General features: G+C 31.4%; 2 protein-coding genes across 4 annotated transcripts; both read right to left on the bottom strand.

The window, feature by feature from the left end:
- Positions 1-1,382: 1,382 nt before the first annotated feature.
- Positions 1,383-12,644, bottom strand: LOC132723024 (uncharacterized). 3 transcript variants are annotated; one of them, XM_060707677.1, is made up of 2 exons: positions 12,490-12,644; positions 1,383-4,328 (listed from the first exon to the last, which is right to left on the bottom strand). In XM_060707677.1, the coding sequence occupies exon 2, from the start codon at positions 3,828-3,830 to the stop codon at positions 3,069-3,071; it is 762 nt and encodes a 253-aa protein (XP_060563660.1). In that variant the 5' UTR covers positions 3,831-4,328; positions 12,490-12,644; the 3' UTR covers positions 1,383-3,068. The 3 variants fall into 3 exon arrangements, with proteins under 3 accessions (XP_060563660.1, XP_060563662.1, XP_060563663.1); XM_060707679.1 differs by lacking the exon at positions 12,490-12,644 and adding an exon at positions 11,449-11,779; XM_060707680.1 differs by lacking the exon at positions 12,490-12,644 and adding an exon at positions 4,630-4,947.
- Positions 12,645-15,004: 2,360 nt separating this feature from the next.
- Positions 15,005-20,486, bottom strand: LOC132723023 (uncharacterized). Its single transcript, XM_060707676.1, has 6 exons — positions 20,356-20,486; positions 19,688-19,774; positions 18,728-18,855; positions 16,649-16,813; positions 15,648-15,694; positions 15,005-15,171 (listed from the first exon to the last, which is right to left on the bottom strand). The coding sequence occupies exons 2-6, from the start codon at positions 19,741-19,743 to the stop codon at positions 15,082-15,084; spliced, it is 486 nt and encodes a 161-aa protein (XP_060563659.1). The 5' UTR covers positions 19,744-19,774; positions 20,356-20,486; the 3' UTR covers positions 15,005-15,081.
- Between the last annotated feature and the right edge of the window lie 472 nt (positions 20,487-20,958).

The raw sequence follows: 20,958 nt of genomic DNA, 5'->3' as shown, positions 1-20,958 counted from the left end.
ATTTATTTATTTATTTATTTATTTATTTATTTATATTACCGTATTCACAATGAAATACAATATATGTTGAGGGATAAAAATTGTAAATTTCGTACTATTAACAAAATGTTCACGGAACTTAAAGGCACATTATCCTCCAGAAATGCTTTAATTTTTATGCCTTTATCGCATTTTAATTTTCGTGTTCTGTTACACCATCTTTTGCTTCTGTTGCTTTTTAATAATTAGGGCATTTAAAATGATTTAATATTTTGCATGGAAGTCAAAATACTACTTTGTTTATATTCTTTTACTCACATGACAAATAATTTCACATTTAGCGCTACTTACTTCATGTGATAAGCATGATATGAGCCGCGTCACGACAAAACCAACATAGTGCGTTTGCGACCAGCATGGATCCAGACCAGCCTGCGCATCCGCGCAGTCTGATCAGGATCCATGCTATTCGCTTACAAACCCTTTAACAAGTAGAGAAACTGAAAGCGAACAACATGGATCCTGATCAGACTGCGCGGATGTGCAGGCTGGTCTGGACCCATGCTGGTCGCAAACCCATTATGTTGGTTTTGTCGTGACGCGTTTCATTTATTTTATTATAAGATTATTTTAACGTTATAAAACTTACTATTGTTCTTTCTAAAGACGAAAAGATATTTTTGAGGCATAATGTGCCTTTAAGTACAAATCCTTTCCATGAAAAAAACCTTTGTAAAAAGCACAGCTGCGTCGGAAGGGAAATTATAAAAAAAAAACTCTTTGTGTCCCATTTTTCTTTGTTAATTTTATTTATTCAATGGTTTTGGAACAAAGTGTCGAATTTATAGATTCAGATGAAAATGTTAGACGTTCTACACATGACTGTTGTAATATAAGTATAAGCGATAGATAACATGGAATAAATGTAAAGTGTATTTGTTGACCTTTAAGAGGTGACGTTTTGTTTTTGATAATGTAATAGATAAAACAATTAATTTAAATATGCGTTTGCGTCACACCAACATGGTTTGCACTTGAAAATTTTAATAAAAAAAAACTATAGCAATTTATTTTAATTTGTTGAGATATTGAAGCATTTTAGTTGCTAAATGACTCGCATGTGTTAACTCTGTCAAATATAAACGTGTTCCCTCACTTCATTAGATTACGTCGATGTTTATCTTTAATCTGATAAACATGACATTTAGACCGTTAGTTTATCATTTAGCTGCGTCATTGTTTAAAGACAGGTTATTACAAATATCATTTTATCAATAAACATTTACCTGTTTCAAGGGTCATTGATGAATGATATGTTTATTTATAATTAATTCACAGGCAGACAATATTTGTCGCGGGGATGCGTAACCTTACGGTACTCTTATAAACAAATATTTTACTACTGCCAAATATAAACTGTAAATATCGAACAGTTATGACAATGTCAATGTAATCTTATATAATAAAAATAAAGAATAGTAAAAATTATAACAAACTTAATCTATTGTATTTGTGTAATGTTTTTGAAATAATGCATTTGAAATAAAGTCTATGACCCAAGGTTATAGAGATTGTTTTTTGTTCTCACGTATTTGATTGGTCAGAAACCAGAGCAGAATGTATATATTGCAGGTAGTATGTAGTATTTTGCAAATGGTAATGTAGCCCTCATTTCTTATAGAAGCGGTGAAAATCAACAATCTCAACGAATATCCTATGTTTAAAAATTCTTATGAGCAATAAAGGAAGTATTTCTATTGAAGAATATATAGTAAAATGTTTCAGCTTAAAGGCACATTATGCCCAAGAAATGCTTTTATTTTCATTTCTCAAAAGTTTTTTTTGTAATATACTATATAGGTTCAAAAAAAGTTAGTCATTGACAAATTTCCTGAACCATATCTATCAGGCATCTAGTACAGGTACATGTATAGTGAATTAGTATTTTGTAAGGAAGTCAAAATACTACTTTGTTTACATTCTGCTACTTTTGTGACAAATTATTTCACATTTAGTGCTGCTTTCTTCAGATAACTGCTCTAAAACCATAATTTAAATGTTATAAAATTCATGTTACCCCTTTTTAAGAAAATAAAAATTTATTTGTTTCTGATGCATAATGTGCCTATAAATATGTAAATCTATCATTTATGTAAGTTGTCGTGTAAATATTTTGACATTTGTAAACACACGACATATATTTATCAAGGTAATAATGATAATTATGATCAAATGTTTAGCAAAATTATCTCTGATACCATAAAGGTACTAAACAATGTGAAATTCGATAAAAAAAATATATATATTGAATAAAAAAATCGACTGTAAAATAGATTTATTTTTTTTATAGATGTTTCATTAAGTTCAAAACAATAAATACAAATGTATAGCATAGCCCGCATAAGCTTTGATGTCTATTTGTCTACTAGATTAAAAAACAAAAAACAAACAAATAAAAAACAACAAGACTAATCCTTCTAAGTACTCAGATCTGTCATTACTAGTAGATATGTCTCCAGAAGTTAATACTTAGTCTCAAAACTTAGCATGAATCTTCCCTGATAAGGTAGATTTTCTGTCACATTTTCAATAATCATTGACATATATGTTAAGATCTTTATTTAATTCAATCAACTTTCTGGCATAAATCTGTAAAACATTCATTACAAAAGGAAAGAAATGCGTCATTCTTGAATAAATCAAACCTTATCAGGCTATATTATGACATCAAGTTCTATCGAAAATATGTGTTTTGCTGTCAACGAATTAAATTGTCACTAAGTAAATGTTATGATGCGATACGAAAGCAGACGAAGGATTTGTCAAATGCTTCACAATAAATCCTAGATGAGATTCACGGCACTCTATACTCAATAACAAGAAAGCTAGAATGTAAAGAAATACAGAAGCAAAAAAAAATGCGAAAATTTGGTATCTTTATTCTGTCAAGTAGTCCCACATCTCATTTTGAGGTACTCAAATCGATTTAATGCCAATGATTTATGATATTTCACACATTTCCAGAAGCATGGTTTCATTTTTGGTGTGTTGCTAACTTCGATACTCATAATAATCATTCTAGATGTAAATCATCCTAGTGCACTACTCCTCGGATCAGTCACAAATACTGAAGGTAACATAGCATTTTCGTCATAAGATTTAGTATTGTCACGTGTAACAGAAACAGGTTCTATGACACGTGTTTTGCTAGCACTATTATTATTTCCGAGCCGCACAGTTATTGCCGGGAGAATTAGCCTAGGGACCGGTTTTGGTGTTTCAGCTCCTTTGTTTCGTGAAGCCGACTTTACAGGACTAGGGACACGGCTCTTTCTTTGTCTCATGTTATCAAACAGATCTTCTGTTGACATTGTCCTGTCCACTTCAGTCAGTTCATTTCTTTTGTCGAGAAGTTTTGTAGCTTCTCGTCGGCGTCGGACAACAGGTCGCATCTCTTTTAGTTCTCCTTCAATGAGCTCTTCAATGTTTGATCTTAAACTTTTTGGCGGATATTTACCATAGATATCTTCCATCTGAGCGTGTATTTCTTCTCTTTCCTTTGCCAGTTTATCTAACACATTCATGTGTGCTTTATAATCTTGTAAAGCTTCTGAATGTCTATGAGTAGCTTTTTCTTTCCTTATAAGAAACATATGTTTTTCTGCGTTCACTTGTTTACAAGCCAGTTTATATTTGGCTTCTTCGGCCTTGTTCATTACGTCAGTCAATTTAGCACGATATTCGCACTGCCTTTGTAGACTTTCAACTTTAGACTCGGCATAAAATCCTCCCGTATATTCATCAAAAATCACTTTCCGTCTTTTCACATCCACTTCCTCTCCTAAACCCATTGTTTTTATTTGTTCGAGTTTATCAATGTATATATACTTATGGATATTTACCAAATTATCGAAAAATGGTATCTAAAAACAACAACTGAAATATCCATTGAAAATAATCACTTCCGAATGTCTGACACCTAGAAAATCCAATGAATGCTTTCGTTATATTCTTTTTAAAACAACCAGTGTGAAATAGTTTTTAGCGTTTACGGCAAACATTAAAATCAATCAAAACATTTCCCAAAGTTACAGCGGATCATGAACGCTCCGAATACACCGGATGTAGATAACTTTACTTGTTTGCGAATGTCACTAAACGATTGTATTGAAATTCCAACTGAGGATAATTAACTTTGAGATCGGCCAGGCAGCAAATCGATTAATCGTTTGTTTTTCAAATGATTTTTGTCCACTGCTCGTAGGTACTATCGGTTCAATCGAACATTAATATTTCATAGACTCACAACAGAGAGTGACAGGTGAGGTGAATTATGGCTTCCAAGATAACTGAAATATAATAAAAAACCACAATCAATTAAACGCCAATATAGGTTTTCATATTTCCACAATGATAAACATCAGATGTGTTACATAAAGTTAATTCACTATTGTAACAGTCTCATCATATTTATTGAGGTCTTTTTAAAGTACTTATTGAACATAAAATCATTCACATTCAAGCACTTTAATGTAGGCTAGATTTTTCTATATTAACACAAATTGTATCTTATTTAAAAAAAATGAATAATTTTCGTCAAATTTTAACATTAATATAAATCGAATTGGAAATAAAATACGGCTGCATTACTAATTAAATATGTTCTGATAATCCAAAACGTTTATGCACAATTTGTTCTTTATCATCGCGAATTTCACCCTTTTTTAGCATTAAACATCAAATATGCATTCACAACATGAAGGAGTGCACTCAATCCTTTGTATGTTTTGTCAGATATATTGCTGTGAATTGTTCATCATTTTTGATGTATATCGATACTAAGAGGTATTGAAGATATCTTAGATAGGAAGAAATTTACAATTTTGTCTTCAGGAGTAGGTCCACTATCATCAAGTACACCTATATACACCTCAAGTACCAGTTTAATCACACACTTCAAAATGTGTTCAAATTTTAAATGGCTTAAAATAAGTAGTTAGTTTTTATTTGTCATTTAAATTCTAAATGTTTGCTTTTCCCTATTTCTGCCGAAGAATTTAGATTGTCTTGTTTAACAATACTGTACAAACACGCATCGAATTAAAGTTATCATGTCAAATAGGCAATCTAAGAGGACAAAAAATGTCTCTTCATTCCATTTCATTTTCTTACATTTCGTTTTAACGATGTCTCCCAATATCAATCGAATACGTTGAATGGAACGAAATGAAAATCTGGCATTCATGAATTGACTATTATGTAATGAAACTCTTGAGCAATGCTTTGCTGTGTTTTGTATTTTCGATGTCTCTTTAAAAACTAATTTATAACATGAATAATGAAACATGAGAGAGAACAATTTCTCTGTGGTATATTAATGGCTTGAAAGTAACTTCATAAAACTTTTAAAACATCGGCTGAAAAACTGAAATCAAATAAAACTTTGCTGGACATTTTAATAAAAACCGTTTATTGCATTTGATAATAAAAGATTATATTCGAATCTAAAAGATATGTGTTTTCTTTTGAATATAATGTAAACGTTTCCTTTCTTTGATGATGTCGAATGAAATATAGATTTCATTCCAATCAATAAAATCACAATGGGTTTTTACGAATAAATGCTTTATCCCACGAATCAACGAAATAAGATTTTATCAGTATCGCCAACAAAAGTTTTTCTGTTGTAAAATTAAAGTTCTCTCAGCCTTTACCTGTTGTAACCGAAAAATTATTAGCCTTTGCAACCAGTATAGAGCCAGGCCAGGCTACAGACCCGTGTAATCTGGCCGGGCTCTATACCGTCGGCTAACCAACCTTATATAATTGTCCCTATAATTGTTACTGTTAGTAATGAACAATTAAAAACAATGTAATAAGCCTATTTAAAATATCCAATAAGTTAGGGGACAATAGGATTAAATCTTAATGACTAATACACGAACATGTTAAAATATATAAAGATGAACATCTAAATAATTATTGAGTATGACATCTTTGTAATTTTCACTCCCTATTGTTCCCATGTAAAAAATAATTACAGTCGGAGTTTTGATGATTTTCATCACGTCAAAATTGTACAAGTGTTGTATAATATAGTGTTTAAAATGTTAAAGTCAAAGTTTTTATGCTTCGCATATATTTTTCTTGAAAAAAATCTGTTTCAATAAAGTGTTTTCTATTGCTAAGAATCCAGCTGTAGGTAGAAGATAAGAGTTTAATGTTCATATATTGACCGATTAATCTTCAGGATAAGATGAAAGACGAAGTAAAAACACTGCAAGACTGCAATTGAATGTTTTAATTGAAATAATGTGTAGAAGAAGGTCCACTAACTGAGATAAAGTGCATGAATACTAAAACTGTAAACAATAATTAATGAGCTCTGCTTTATTAGTATTAATATCAGTCTGATTTTGTATGGAATGTATTGATACTTAAGTAATATCAAAATAAATAAGGTTGAGGTAATCCACTAAATCAAGATTCTGGCTTTTACACCAGGGATTGTGGGTTCGATCTGTTCTTGGGCAATGACTTTGTTTATAATATGGCTTCAGTAACAGTTAGTTCCAGAAAGCGGGCTCTTTTGTTTCAATAAAAGCTTTAAACATTCATAACACTCGAGCCTAAATGAATAATGTTTTTAAAACTAAACAAATGAGCATTGATTTTTCGGTTTCAATCGTTTTACGGTTTAATTCTTTTGCACATATAGCTGTTAAACAATCATGAAGTAATATACATTATAACACATAGTATTGAATTCGTCTTAACGTATGCCATTTTGCATTTTGAAACTCCATTTGTCTTAAATGTTATTGAGTTTTCATACTTGTGAAGAAGAAGTGAATAGGTTTTTGCTCGATTTGTCATATCATGACATTTGTTTTAGATACATAAATCACGAGAATGACAAAATTTTAGAATTTTTTATATAAACAAATGCACTTGGACCTATGAGAGCATCCTTTTTGCTCGTGCACTGCTTTGATTGACTAGACTATTGACAGTGTAGAATGTATTTAGGATGTATTTCATACAACCTCCATTATGACAAAAATAAACAAATTGAGGCTCAGTTTACTGAATCTGTTGATGGACTACACGAATTTCAAATGCATCGTGCGAGAAGTTCATCATTTCTTTATTCATTATATAACGTTTTTGTATGCAATTCATCTTTTTTGGTTAAGTTCAGCGATTTCTAAACGTTTCTTTATAGATTTAACTATTAGCTGCATGTTAGTACTTTTTGTCTTAAATATGCGTTTAATTCATGAATTGATTATTATGTAATGAAACTTTGAAAGATATTACGATGTCGTGTATATAAAATGAGTTGCAAATAAAAGTGTACATTAGGTCACAAGGAAGTTCTGTAATCTGTATACTTGTTTAAGCAAATTATCGGTATATTTGGTAAAATTGTATTGACTACACAATAGTAAACATTTGATTGAAATTTGATTATAAGATATTTTTTTTAAAACGGAGTGAATAAGAAAAAGTAGCAGACTTGTTATTTTCGTAAATGTATTTTTGCCCATGCAGCCTTGATCACTTGAGTTGATCCAAAGTCTAGGTTAGTGCAACAAATTCTGATTAATTGTCACGCATCTAGACAAAAAAGGGTTTACAAAAAATAAGTATGTACACAGAATTTCACAGTAATCAAGTACATACTTTCTTTTCCAACTACGGGGTTTTAAGCTTTATTTGAATCATAATGAAACTACCAGCATGTTGATTGTGCATTGTAACACCGCACTTTGGGGTCAAACGCACTTTGGGGTCCAACCCCAAAGTGCGTTACGTACTTTTGGGTCCGACCCCAGACTGTGTTACGCACTTTGGGGTCCAATTTCGACCCCAAAGTGCGTTAAACAGGTACATATGTATTTTTTAACATCAGGCAAACGACCGCACTTTGGGGTCATAGAAAATTATTGTTCATTATGTTTTAAATAATAAATTGTTGTCAAAGCGAATGGTAAACAAAAAGCAAGGTATTAAAAAGACGCAAAACATGTGCCCTGGATTATAGTAGAATCAATAGGGATTTAAATGGTATTAATTAGTAAGTGAAGAACTTTCACCAAATAAATCACCTAATAAAGAATTTGCATCAATTATTAAGCTTAAAAAATTTTTCTCTCAAATTTTCTATTTATTTTAAAAGAATGTACACCTTTAATTAACTCCATTGTTTTTAGCTAAATGGATTATTTTCCCTTTTTTTATTTACCCCTTTTATAGAAATATTATAGTCTTAGCATAGGCAAAGGTATAAATTCTGGGCAATTTTAGTAAGACATTTCAGAAAAAATGTGCCTGATAATATGTTGGAAGAGACATTTATTTAGCTAAATGTAACATATAAGAAACTTGACTAGTGTAGATGCGGCTTTAGGTAGTAGTCCTAAAAATATTAACTATTTAAGAAGTCGCACATTAAGAGCGGAGCTTCAGAATAATGTAAAATTCTCACTGGGGGTATAGAGGGGATTGTAGGGTATCGACCCCCCCCCCCCCGAGGGTTAAAAATAACGTTTTAAAGGCCCATTATGCTTTTATTTGTTTTTCTTAAAAGCTTTTTTATTTTGATGTTCTTCTATATTATCCAAAAAATACACATTGGCCAATTACTTTAACCATCTTTTTCATCTGTTGCTTTTTGGCAATGATGAGTACAGTTATAGTGAATTAGTATTTATATGGAAGTCAAATACTACATTGTTTTGACTACTTTTATGACAAATAATCTCACATTTATCGCTACTTTATTCAGGTAACAAGCATCTTACATTTCTCTGATACCATTATTTTATTCGTGTTTGCTCTTTCTAACGAAGTATGTAAGATTTCCCATTAAAAAAAGCCTCTGGCGAACGAGTGTAAACCGGGGGGGGGGGGGGGGGGGGCGCGCGTTTGTAACGGAGCTTACAAAAACCCTTAAGTTTGTTGATAAGCTTAATAATGTATTTGTAAAAATCACTATTTATAGTCCGATCGAAAAACTTGATGTTTCACCAGAACATTGCAATAGAGTATATTTATAGTTCTTTGGAAAAAAATAACTGCATTTTATTTCATTCCCAACATATTTAAAATGGGGCTCAATATGGCACCAAAAGTTATCAAGTAAATGACTGACAGAACGGGACATTTTTCGCAGCATCTTTTAATTTTAGGAATACACAATTTCTGTACTAGAGTATTTTGAACGGTGGCATAAAAGTGACATTTGCAATTTTTTTTTATACTTTTTCTATTTTTCGTACATATTTTGTTTTGTTTGTCGTACATGTTTTTTTTAAGTTTTGAATACATACTTTTTTTTAGTTTTGCATACATATTCTTTTTTAATTTTGCATACATTTTTTATTTTAGTTTTTTGTACATATTTTATTTTTGTGTTTTTAGTACATATTTTTACATGACGCAATTTGCAAAGTAGAGGTGTGGATAATTACGCCATTTGTAAAACGCCATTTTTAAACACTTCGCCATCTGTAAATTACAGTACCCCATTTGCAAATGCTATTTGCAAATACCAACATTTTCATTTTGGAGGTATAAAAAAATAACAACACTTTTAGAATATATATAGCCCGTGGTAATCCAAAGAAAGATTCTGCATATTGTCTCGATGTGGTTAGCATTTTACACAAAGTGCCTGAAAATCTTTTATGGGGTTTTGGAGATAAGGAGCGGACATGTAACCCAAATCTTAATCATTTGACATGTATGTGTGTCCCCCGACCTTGAGCCGGCACACCTGGCATATAAGTTCTGCACATAATCTGGATGAGCAAAAGGAATGACCCAATTTTCATAAAAATCCTTCAAAGCTTAGCTTTAAGCATTTTTTCTAAATCATTGGAATATAATGACCTTTTTAGATTTTTTTGTTGTGCATTATTGTAATACACCAGTCATTTGTAACCACCTCTCTTTCCTCCGGGGAGTGCGGGATAAAAAAGAATCGTGCTTTGATGTTGGCCCCGTCCGGGGCATGAGGCAGGAATGTCGTTATCTGAGTATCCCCCGCAGGGCGAAGATTTTACCAGTGGTCGGCTTGGTTTTAAATTCAATGCCCCCCCCCCCCCGCTATTCTCAGGGCGTGGGGTTGAGTGGTGCATATTCATTATAATAACTAATCACCAATCTTCAACCCTTTCCAAATAGACACTGATATAATAGTATATAATAATAAAGAAAACAATAATTATATAAAATACATATTATTTAAAAAATGGGCCGAAAAGGGTCGGCCGAAACCAGACTTGCCCGGCCGAAAACGACTTGGCCGATTCCAAAAATGGGTCGAAATGTGACCTGTGTGTGTATTTGCGTTTATTTATACTCGCCACCGGTTGCCCATATGGGCGAGTCCTCCAGAAGAGTATTAGTCATTTAAGATTTTTGGAGGATAATGCAATTACAGATACAGAAAGATGCCCCAATTCCAGAAGCTTCTCCTGGTTCTTTAGCGTGCCAAGTGTTTAAGCACCCATACAAGTGACCTCGATTTTAAGTCTCATCCGAAAGACTGATGAGTAATTTTAGTTGGCCAGCCCGGGGATCGAACCCACAATGTCGAGATTACAAGTCTCGCGCTCTAACCGATGGAGCTATGCGGACTGGCCGAAACCAGACTTGCCCGGCCGAAAACGACTGGGCCGATTCCAAAAATGGGTCGAAATGTGACCAAACCACTGTGCTAGTTTTATACTCAACTATGGGCTGTTTTGAGGTGTGAAGGCTGTTTTGATTGGCTAAAATATGTACGAAAAACAAAAATAAAATATGTACGAAAAACTAAAATAAAATATGAATGCAAAACTAAAAAAAAAATATGTTACGAAACTAAAAACTAATATGTATGCAAAACTAAAAATATGCAAATGTCACTTTTATGCCACCGTAATTTTGTTATATGAACACAATTTTTAGATATTTCAAGTGGTAAAATTAATGAAAGTTTTATCACTTAAGCATCATCAATGTATTGACCGCCATCTTGAACTCCACCTCAAATATTTCAATGTCGCAGATCGAAAATAAGGGTCGGACCCCAAAGTGCATTTGACCCCAAAGTGCTGTGTTACAGTGCATATACCTATATTATATATAAATAATATATAATTATTGAAAACAACATCACTGCCATTATTATCAAAGATCTTGTACAAATAGACTAAATGATTACATAAATGATTGACCCGATTATATCTTATCTATTAAAATACGTCCTAATTGTACACTATGACTGCCAAAAAATCATTTTATACCCAAATTATACTATTGAAATTTTATCAACTAAATATCCTCTTTGATAAGTTTAAATCGTTTTTCAATAACTATTCGGTCTTCTTTCTAAATACATTTATAACTTTGAATGAATGTATTTAAGAAATAAATTTGAACTGATAATAAAAGTTGAAACTTGAAATGTTTTCTTACATTTGTTCAGTTAATCACTTTATAAATTCCGATATTTTTTCCAGTTTGTAATATTCCAAAATCATCGTGAGAACTAAAAGCGTTACTTTCTGTGTGTATAAACAAAATCACTAGTAAAGAAAATATTTTCTATTTATACAATGCTCAAACCTTTTCGTAAACTATTGATGTTTTATTTTGTTGTTTTTAGCATAGATTTCACAAGATTATTTCATATTATAAACATCAGATATTTTTGGCATATCCTTTTGTTATGCAAAAGTTTTTATGATGTGAACTTATACAATGTATAAACGTCCGAAAAATAAAATAAACTATGGCCAAAAACTAGGAAACTTTAATTATATACACATGTACAGTGACATTAATCCAAAGTAGAAGACCGCAACACTTTGTCCCGTGACCACGAGATAATCCGTCCACTTAAAAATGTATTAAAACTTTTAAGAACGGATAATCTCTTTAACGTCATCACCTCGAGAGTAAAATAAAGACGGGAGCATTGAGGTGAACTTCTCAAAAGATTTATATCATGTAGATAATAATTAGTCATTACTTTAATGTATTTGTCATAACAACTCGCATTAGGTTGTCAACATTGACCGCGTTCATTTGTCTGAAAAAAGCCAAGATGGTACTAGGAGTGGCGACTTGTTTCCAGAGCTTACTTTCAAACTACTGTATGTCTTAATTTCCAAAATAATATTACAGAAATCAGACACTTCACCTTTAATCAAACTGAGATTTATACATATTCGTTTATGTAAAGGTATAAGTTTTGATTTAATTTATAATTTGTTATATATATTTTTTCAGTCAAATTTACTGGAAAAAAATAACATGGAGAATAATCTACGAACAAAATTTCATTACAACATCTGCTAAAAGTTCTATAAACATTAACGGTATTTAATATCATAAACATTAAAAATTCATGTATATTTTTTTCCTAAATATTTAAATTATTTTAACAAAATGCATTACGACGAAAATGCAGGAATTTAAGAATTTGGAAAAGAAATAAAATAAGATAAACTCTACCTTGATAAAGGATTTATAAACATGCTTTGTAATCCGCTATAATTTATAAATAGAAGTTAAAACATGCAGAACATATTCATAATCTACCTACGAATTATCATTATCGATTGATTACAATCGGTCGTACTTAATAATTCAACGCTTTTGTTCATTTTATATATAGAAAGAGTGTCCACATGTACTGAAACGTAAAAGCAACGCTAGATTTTACGCGATTAAATTTTAATGTACAAGATTGAAAAGCTTAAAATTCAATTTTATACATCAACCTATATTTCTCGCATTAAACAATGAGTTAGCTATATAGCATTTAACAATATTTTGATAAATGTGTCTAAGAGACAAAAAGATAGTTTATCATTTTACGGTATTATAATTATTTAAGGACTGACACGGACGCATTTTTAAGGTCATTAAGGTATTAGCACCCTAATGCATTACCTCCGCTTTGAAGAGTATTCAAATAGGCTAGAACTACTGTTAACTACATTGAAAATGAGGGCCATGGGTTCAATCCCCAGAAGGGTCAACTTTTTTTTTCTTTCTTTTTTCTTTTAACATTATTTATGTATCTCTCATGTCCCATATGGAAAGAAAAAAGTGTTTAATTTTGAATTTTTAATTTATATAGGTATTTATTGGCTAAATTATGCTAAATCTAGTAATAAATATGGTACCTGATATTTTCAAAGTGTAATATAATCAAAACTAGACGGTAAAAGTATTTCATATTTAACAAGATCAACCAATATACTTTTTTAAAAATTTAGGGAAACTTTGAAAACAGGCACTCATTTGGGTAAATTTTAAGAATTTTTTGAATTAGGCTCCCTAAGTAGAAAAATGGTCAGAAATGTGGTAAAAATGGGTGGGGTAGGGTAACATTTTTATACAGATTTCATAAATTTTAAGTAGAAACCATAATTTTGCTTATGTGGATAGTTAGCTGAATGGTACTATTTGTTTCTTACCAAAAATACATGGGAAAAATTTTTTCATTAGAATGTTATTGCAGATTATTTAAAGGTTCCTCATTTCTAAAAAAGGGCCCTCATAACATCCTAGCTTGGATTCAGAAAAGTGGCCATAACTTGATTTCCGTACGGTAAACTTTGTTTAAATTTTGCATACAGGTGTACTTTAAGGTATACATCTGACCTATGATGTCAATTCTTTAGTTCCTGATAGTGCCCATTAGGGTCCTAATACCTTAAAGCGTATAAAAATGTATTGCAAAGTAATCAGACTGATTTTTTTTCAAATATGTACGTTTGCCTTGGATTTTAAAAATAAATAATTCATTTGGTAGTCCTTGAAAGTACAATGTCTTCAAACTATGGTTTGGTGAAGATTTTGTCCTTTGGTGGGAAAATCAACATATTAGTCTTATCTTTACACTAATTGTCGTACAGAAGTTAACTTTATAACACTACATATAGTAACATATATCTATATAAAGTTACTGATAATAAAACTGACAATGAGGTTAACTTATGTTATGAATGTACTTTGTCTCATCCCTTTCTGTCCAAACATCATGAAAAAAGGTTCAATAAGCTTTGCAATGTTATACGATTGTTTCGTTCCTTGTATGTTCAATTAAAGCAAAGTACATTTTCTTTTACGTATGTACTTTAACATACGTGTTCGAGCTTTAAAACAGCCTACGGATTCATGCTAAATTTAATGAAAATTTGAAAGTGTATAAAAAAAAATACTGTAAGATGAACAAAAAAGTAACTTGCACATTTCAAATGACACATCCAATCCAATTATATTACCTAGTAAATGTCATAATTTGCAAAAAATAGAAGTTGATGGGTTAAAGATGCAATTGTGATAAGTACTGCAAAATCATTCATTTATTGCATATAACATGTAAATCATTACTTGAAATGCGAATATTTTTTACTTTTCTTGAAATCTTATTTATTTATTCCTATGTTGTCTGCCTTGAATTTTTTTGGCTCATCTGGAGGCACACAATCAGACAATACAATATTGTTTATATATTCTTCCATTTTGGTACCAGCAAAGAGCCAGAAATGTTGACTATTTTCACAATAGTTTGTAACATTGAGTGCCTTATCCTGTTGACATGATTTGATTCCACAAATCTCAATGACTTCAAAGCGGTAACTGTTATACATTAGATTATGAGTTCACGGCAGTTCACATGTACGTACGCGTTCGATATCACACAACAATCTTCATCTGACCTATCTTTATTCAAGGGTCAAGTGGTAAAAATCAAAAATAAGAAATCTTGAAAAATATGTTCATGACAAATCCTATGTTTTATCTGAATCTGGTAAATCGTAGATGATGACATTCAAACACTTTTTAGTATTTACTATGATTTTCTCATTCATTATTTTGAGTAACGAGTATGTATATTTTTTGCAGCATTTTGAACTCTCTGTAAAATGCAGCTTAAATTTGGATGAATATAACTTTATTTGATATATTGTACAACTGGTTATAGTCTAACAAGACCAACAGATAAATTACTCTATTTTCTAAACACTATGACATTTATTATCAGTAAATAAATTGAAATAGATAATTCACAGCGACGAAATTCCAGAGAGATTATGGAGCTGTATTTGTTGGGTGACAGGCGGAGGCACCGTGACTCCATGTTTCTTCATGCAACTCGATATTTTCGTACTTTGGCAAAATCTGAAGAACCAAAAATTATAACAATTTTAACATGGCTAACTCCATAAATTGATAATAAAGTTTTCTCAAGAGATATTGAAAGTACCAATTCAGCTCGGACAATATAAAGTTCAAAAGATTATTCCACCCAACCGGGTCCATTGTTTGGTTTTTTAAAGGGAGACACAGGCAAAATTTTCATTTCTTCGTTTTGATTTTTCATTCATCTTTCTGTAAATATCCTCAAAATAAATAAACTAGGTAGTCACAGGAACAAAACTTTTCTCCTTATACAGAATAAAGTGCTGGTTTCCTAACTTGACCCGCGTGGGTCAGGTTAGAGCGTTAAGATATCACATAAGTTCAAATATACAAATGTAATTGGAAACCATTCTGAACGTAACCCAAAGCTTTTAACAGAAACTAGATGATTTTTTAGCACTATTTGTTTTGTCTCTAATACTTAAAGAAATCATGAGCAAAATGACTGTACATACATTTTCCCAGTAGGCAATGAATTCAGCTGGTGTTATGTAATCATCCTCTGAAAAACAGACACATAAAGAAGATAAATAAAAAATACACATAAAGAAGATAACTTAACGAGCCACCACTTAAGAAAGACAAAACTTTTTTTTTAAAGAAGCATGTACAGTTAAAGCATCATGTTTATTTCATTTAATGTTTGTAGTCTATGTCAAATAAAAAGTTGCAATCACAAAAGCACGTGTCATTTATAAACGTACATGTCTGTCATACTCTAGATGAAAGCAACAACATTTTTATAATAAAGCCCGCTAAAGAAAAGCCCGACTAGATATAATTTGTTTCATCGCATTTATAATAAACCGAACAAGCGGCACCGCATGAACATATTATAAAGATCTAATTTTAAATGGGAACCCTTCGGAAGTCTTCACACTTTTCCCTTGGTAGGTGTACGTCGTTGAGAAGGCACAGGGCGTCGGCAGAAGAATTAAAGTACTTTGGGTGGCGGAAACAAACAAAGAGAAGAACATGTTCTTGTCGACCAGCTGACTAAAGTCGAGGAGAGTGGCCATACATAGTAGGCAGGGACGACGACGAGGAAAGTAAACTTTATAAAGGCATGACTGGTGACATGTTTGGGGTCCGTACTCGACAGCGAGTTTCATTTAGTGCCTGAAAGGGCAGACGGACCCTCATTAGGCATAGACTACAGCCAGCTCCCCGCCCCTTAGAAAACAACAAAGGTAGAACAATTACGTGAATATTACAGATTAGGTTGATTTGGGCCATTTACAAGAATACTTTTTCAATCCGCCTCCCTTAACAGATTCATGTTGCTAATCACTGCCTCGGCGCTAATTTTGAGTTACCCCGTCCAAAAGTAATGAAACTACGTAAAGTCAAGTACGACTACGTCTTGGCTCTGGCCTGACGTTTTGGAAAATGGGGTCAAAGACAAGCAAAATAATAATGCATGTTGTGGTAATCAAGATAGAAAACTTTGACTTACTATTTGGATTCATGTTGTCAAACATGGCGACATAATCTTCATCTGTGAGGACGTGGTCATTATTGAGATTGTACTCGTCAAAGAGATAATGCGACAGTGGATATAACGAAGGGGTTGTGTTGCAAATGAATTCAGTATACTCGTATCTTGTCTCAAATCCATCTCCTAAAATAATTAAAGTACAGTTTCAGCACTCATACTTATGCGGAAATGTATGTAGCCATTATTTTGGCTATAAATATGCAATTTACAAAAGGTTAGAGCAAATTACATTTGAAACAATTTTTGTAGGATTGCTCTACATTTTTATGCGAGTCACATGGTGTATTAAGTTAGACGAAAGTTTTTGAATTATTTCTCCTTCGTTTCTATTTCTTCTTTAGTTCTTGTATATATGAAATTTATTCAAAATTTGATCCTTTGAACATTTGAAAGACCGCTATATAAACGAACTTTTGTTTTTCTGTATTATAATGATCACACGATCCATTACTAAAACCACCTTGCTTATTCACTATTAATATCACGATTTTCAGTCCAAATCCTTGTTATTTTCTAGACTCCGCTATTAAGACTATTTTTGATACGATCAACACCTATTAAGATCACAATTTTGATACTTGTCTGGTGAAACGCTTTAACTCATAAATCTTGATGAAACATGATGTTTAAGCTGTTTTGATTGAAATTTAATACAATTTATAGAACAATGAAAGGTTAAGAACTTTAATTTCAGAGCGGTTATTTGTTGGTTTTATGTGCATTTATTTTACCAGGGATTGATGTGAAAATGTCATTTCATATGCAAATGGCAAGAATTGATAAGTAAATCATTGAAATTAAATTTTGAATTATTTCTGACTTTATCATCATCAAATTAAGTATCGTAACATCTTTGCATATTCGTATATGAACGTTTCATTGCAAATTGTTTGTACATGACACACAGTTATCAAATATGGACTGTAAAAATATACAGGCGTTGACCACAAGACCAGCCCGAAATTAAGAAGATTTTTACTTATACGTGTTGGTGTCTTATTAGAAAGTTTATTTGTGTCAACAAGAATGAGTTAAGAATAAAGTGTAATATAATAACTTTATGCAAAATTGACAAAAGCTGACACGAAGTACAAGCTTAAGAAATTACATCGGCCTGAGAGGTGTATATCGGCTATTTAACACCGGTTTGGAGTTTTGATGCGTAGGAATTTTGTCGCATCAAAACGACAAAACCGGGTGTTAAATAGCCGATATACACCTCTCAGGCCGATTTTATTTCGATTCTAACACGATAAAATAAGGAAAATCACTAATGTTATTTTTCAAGCGGAAATAACTTCCGGTGCCGATTTTCGTATGTAACGCTGTTCGATTTTCGCACCCTACTGTTGCGAAGATATAGAAATTATTAAACATAAGAAATAATAAGCAAAAAACGTTATTTTATCAAGTTTTCAACAATAAAAACTTACGTCGTATTGTGTTTACATCAAGGCCCCATTTATCATTCTTGTATGTATGAAATAACGTCAGCTTGTTTATGAATGAGTTGTTTACTTACGATGACGTCATTACGCTGCTTACGGAACGGCGCCGTTTTGTCAAAATATTTATTAACTGATATGGATCATATATGTGGCGTTAGTGTATGTGATATATTATTTCGGTATTGTATGAAAATAAAAAAATGTACGAACTGAAAATATAAATAAAAATGCTTTTAATTGTAAATCATACAATCGAGGGTGAAAACATAACAGCACATATTCAAGTAGTCCCTAACCGGTGTTTATTGGCAGTTTAACACCAGTTTTTGTCCTTCTTTGTCTATAGTGACAAAATCTCGTGAGTGTTAGAATATTCTATAGAGTTATTTTAAAAGTAAGGATCATTTGATAACAAAGTGTATGATTGAATAAACGACCAACGACAAAATGTAATTTAATTACAAAGACGGGGACCACTTGACAACATAATGTCAGTGTTATTTTGTTGCGCATTTTTTCCCCTCATAAAAAAATGTTGAAATAAATATCAAATAAAATTGTACTTATATTATGTGTATTAGGAACACACCGTTTAAGTCGTATTTTACGAATGTTTCACGTATTTCTGACATATTAAGATGTCCATCCTGGTCTAAATCACTGTGTAAAAACATCACGATTGCTGTATCGGCATACGGTTTCAGCTGGAGAGAGGATCTGGAATAGATATATGAGCAGTGTCATGACAAAACCAACATAATGCAGTCTGATCAGTATCCATGCTGTTCGCTATCAGTTTCTTTACTTGTAATAGGGTTTGTAAGCGAACAGCATGGATCCTGATCAGACTGCGCGGAGGCGCAGGCTGGTCTGGATCCATGCTGGTCGCAAACCCATTATGTTAACTTTGTCGTGACGCGGCTCATATCCTTTGTTATAGTTAGGTGTGATCATTAAATTAAGGGTTTATTAATATTTTATTTGGCTGTTTGTATATCTAGGTAACATATGGCCCGTGACTAAGGATGGTTCCTTTGAATAAAAGCCAAAAAACTGAAACTGTAAATGTATCATTAAGAACGATGTTTGAAAACGACGTCCATTTATTTACTGTCTTTTGGCCAACCCTTTTGGCATTATTTTAAACGCTTTTCGGTAGTATAAATGCAATTACGGTGTTAACATTCCTTCTTAAAGAGGTTTAATATATATATTAATACAATTATTATGTTGTTTTTTTTTAATTTATATAAAAGTATAGGCCCTATGTCAACTTCAAGAAACGGTTTAAAAATACTTGAAGTACTAAAATAGTGCGTTAGCTTCGAACTCCAGATATTATCACTTTAACATGTATTCTGATTGTTTTCTTTCTTTCTTTTCTTTTTACAGATGTTAACATACTAGTAGATACAAAAATTCTCGTTAGTTACCGTTCTTTAGAAATAATAAATTTGCATATATAGCGCCATAATAACAATAAATATTACATATACTTTGTCAACAATCCTTGTTTTAATCTAGATCTACTAAAATATTACACACTTACCCGTTGCAATAATTTACCAGGAATAAAACAGCTATAACCAATGCTTGACGAATCATTGTTCCCGTGGTGTATAGATGATATAGGTAACTATATATATATATATATATATATATATATATATATATATATATATATATATATATATATATATATATATATATATATATATATATTATATATATATATATATATATATATATATATATATATATGTATATATATAATATATATATATATATATATATATATATATATATATATATATATATAACGAAACAAATACATGTAAATGCATAACAGAATTACGTAAAACTTTGTATAGTTAATTACTGACTTTTAACTAAAACATTCTCTCTTCCGATGTTGTTTTAATGAGCATTGTTAAAATAACACCAAAGATAAACATCATGTCATCATTACATACATTTAATGTTTCATCTACAAATTTAAAAAAAAAACGAAACATAAAATTCATAGTATTCAGTTAAAAAGTGCAAAATAGTAAACCACAAAAGCCACTCCGTGATTGCTATTTTATTTGTTATTTATGCCAACGGAAAAACATTGTTTACAGCGCGATAAATGTGGTTCCATTTTTTAGCAAAGCTAGAAATTATAAAACAAGATTAATTTTACTCTGTATAAAAAGGACTACAAAATCAACTTACCGTCTTGGAATGAAAGGAGTGAAAAATGAACTGAAGTCAAAAGATAGTCAACAAGATAATATTTCATATCCAAGTTGTTCTAATTTAAGCATGGGAATATATATCTTCATTTTGTATGTAAGGCCTATTTGGAATTTGTTTGTCCGTTTCCCCTAGATAAATTGTTATCTGGTCATGTCCGTTTATGTAACCATCTTTGTTAGGTACACACAAAACAGAAACAAAGTTTCCCTTCTGGATGCCTCTCTTGTTAAAAATGTAAACTTTATCTTAGCCTTTTAACTGAACTAAGAAAGGATCCAATTCGTGGGCCCTTGTTTTGTTTTGAAAATCAATGCACCGATCTAATTTGTTTGACAAAGGTGTATTAATATTACATTTTTCTGAACAATTTTCGCATGAATTACATAATACAATATTTATTGTATACACTGATCAAAAGTTCTAAACGGCATCTTAGTTCTGGGCAAATTGTTAGCTTAATATTTGATATAAACGTAAAACAACAGCGATTTAAAAGCAATTTATTGTCAATATATGTTATAATCACCGACAGAACAAAATCTTCTGAATAAATTTCATCAACTACACAAAATGAAAATA

The sequence above is a fragment of the Ruditapes philippinarum genome, unplaced genomic scaffold (genome assembly GCF_026571515.1).
Source record: "Ruditapes philippinarum isolate M1 unplaced genomic scaffold, ASM2657151v2 ctg71_1_1_1_1, whole genome shotgun sequence".
NCBI classification, from domain to species: domain Eukaryota; kingdom Metazoa; phylum Mollusca; class Bivalvia; order Venerida; family Veneridae; genus Ruditapes; species Ruditapes philippinarum.
This window is presented reverse-complemented; position numbering and strand designations above follow the sequence as displayed.